The sequence below is a fragment of the Octopus bimaculoides genome, chromosome 6 (genome assembly GCF_001194135.2).
Source record: "Octopus bimaculoides isolate UCB-OBI-ISO-001 chromosome 6, ASM119413v2, whole genome shotgun sequence".
Lineage (NCBI taxonomy): Eukaryota > Metazoa > Mollusca > Cephalopoda > Octopoda > Octopodidae > Octopus > Octopus bimaculoides.
Window position 1 is genome coordinate 95,753,026 of NC_068986.1, and position 2,139 is coordinate 95,755,164.

The 2,139-nt window shown below is 36.5% G+C and overlaps 1 protein-coding gene across 4 annotated transcripts in view; it reads right to left on the reverse strand.

The window, feature by feature from the left end:
- Positions 1-339: 339 nt before the first annotated feature.
- The window catches only part of LOC106882820 (RING finger protein 121), a 47,870-nt gene continuing 46,070 nt past the window's right edge, over positions 340-2,139 (reverse strand). For all 4 annotated transcript variants that reach the window (XM_014933607.2, XM_014933606.2, XM_052968990.1 and 1 more), the window contains one exon: positions 340-1,822. In XM_014933607.2, the coding sequence (XP_014789093.1) occupies positions 1,702-1,822 (121 nt within the window). In that variant the 3' untranslated portion in view covers positions 340-1,701. The remainder of the gene's footprint in view (positions 1,823-2,139) is intronic.

The window sequence follows — 2,139 nt, forward strand, 5'->3', positions numbered from 1 at the left end:
TTCCAACAGTATCACTCCCCCTAGTGGTATCAAGAAACAACACACACATATACACAAATATGTATACACATAAACACATTAAAATGTGCATGTGTCTACATGCATATTCTTCATCATCGTTTAATGTCCATGCTGGTATGAATTGGACATTATATATATATATATATATATATATATTACATACAAACTCACACACACACACATATATATATATATATATATATATATAGACATGGCAGCTCTTTTTAATTTTAGTCTGGTGGGCAAAGGTGAAGAAGTAGGCATGGTATAAGAACATTTCAACCATTACCCCACAATTGAGAGTCAGCAGAAGTCAGGTCAAATGACAACGGTTTATTAAAAAAAAAAAAATAGATTAAATATAAAATAACTATAAAATTAGTAATAATCAATCTAATTTTGTCTCAAAGCCAGCAATTTTGAGAGGAATGGTTTAGTCAATTACATTGACTTCAGTGATCAACAGGTACTTATTTTATCGACCCTGAAAGGATGAAAAGTAAAGTTGAGCTCAGCAGAATTTGAACTCAGAACTCAGAACATAAAGCACTAGAAGAAATGCTACTAAGCATTTTGCCCAGCATGGATACGATTCTGCCAGCTCACCATCTTAATAATAATACTGATAATAATAATCCTGTCTTCTATAGGCACAAGGCCTGAAATTTTGTGGGAGATGGTGCTAGCCGATTATGTCGACTCCAGTGATCAACTGATACTTATTTTATCGGCCCTGAAAGGATGAAAAGCAAAGTCGATCCTAGCAGAATTTGATCTCGGAATATAAAGCCAGACGAAAATGCCATTAAGCATTTTTGTCTGGTGTGCTAACGATTCTGCCAGGTTGCTGCCTTAATGATGATGAGGGTGATAATAATAAGTTTCTTTAACGAAAGAGCAGTAAATCTGAAGTTTTACTGGTGGTGCTGGATGGGCAAAGCAATGGTTAACCAATGTTAGGCTGATACTGGTAGTTGTGGCTGTAGTAGTAGTAATCTTGGTGGTAGTGGTGGTGGTGGTAGTAGTAGTAGTAGCAGTAGTAATCATCGTCTTGGTAGTGGTGGTGATTGAAGTATGAGATTTCTTAGTAATTGTAGTTACTTGGTAGTGATGGCGGTTGTTGTATTTAATGTCATAACACAGGTTATCATGGTGGTGATGGTGGTTCTCACAATGCTGATAGCATTCTTGTTCATTCCTGTTGTTAGTGTTGGTTCTGCCATTGGAGATTACCCAACATGTAACAGCAGGCTGTATAGCTGAACACATACATAGTTCCTCTGAGAGATATGATAGATAGATAGATAGATAGATAGATAGACAGATAGATAGACAGATAGATAGACAGATAGATAGATACATACATAGATAGATAGATAGACAGATAAATAGATAGATAAACAGATAGATAGATAGATAGACCATTTAAAGAAGAGGGAGGGAGAATGATGATGATGATGATTTGGTTAGAGTAGAAAGGAGGTCTCGTACATGAGAAAGACAGGGAGATACAATTGTGTGTATGAGAGAAAGAAAGAAACAGTGTATGGGAAAGAAAGAGGATGTGTCGAAAGGAAGAGAGTAGGTATATGAAATGAAAGGAGAGTGAGAGTGTGAGAGGTCAGGTGTTGGACTGACAACAAACAGACAGAGAAGAATGTGATGTGAGTAAGGGTAGTTTTATTCCAAGCCCATCACCCAGTTGATACCCTGAACAACAACAATGATAACAGGTTGCCACACAATCATGTAACGAATCCAATCGAGGAGACTGCCAAACAGAATGTGAGGTTTTTCCCAGCTGAACAGACACGTGTCAAGGATAAATGTAACATATATGTGGTTGTATTACATAAAACTATATAATATATATATATATATAACCCTAACCCTACCCAGCTCTTCGAAACACCGGTGTTAAAACGGGGGTAGCTGATGAAGGAAAATGTTCTCTATGTGGCTTGTGTGTTTTCTGTACTCTGATTATCATCATTTTCTTGTCTACGTTTTGTTTGCAATATCCTGTACCCAGATATGCACCTATACATACAGGTGGATGTAGGTATGCACATACCTGTACGTATATATGCATATACTCATTTACTATTTGTTTTTATA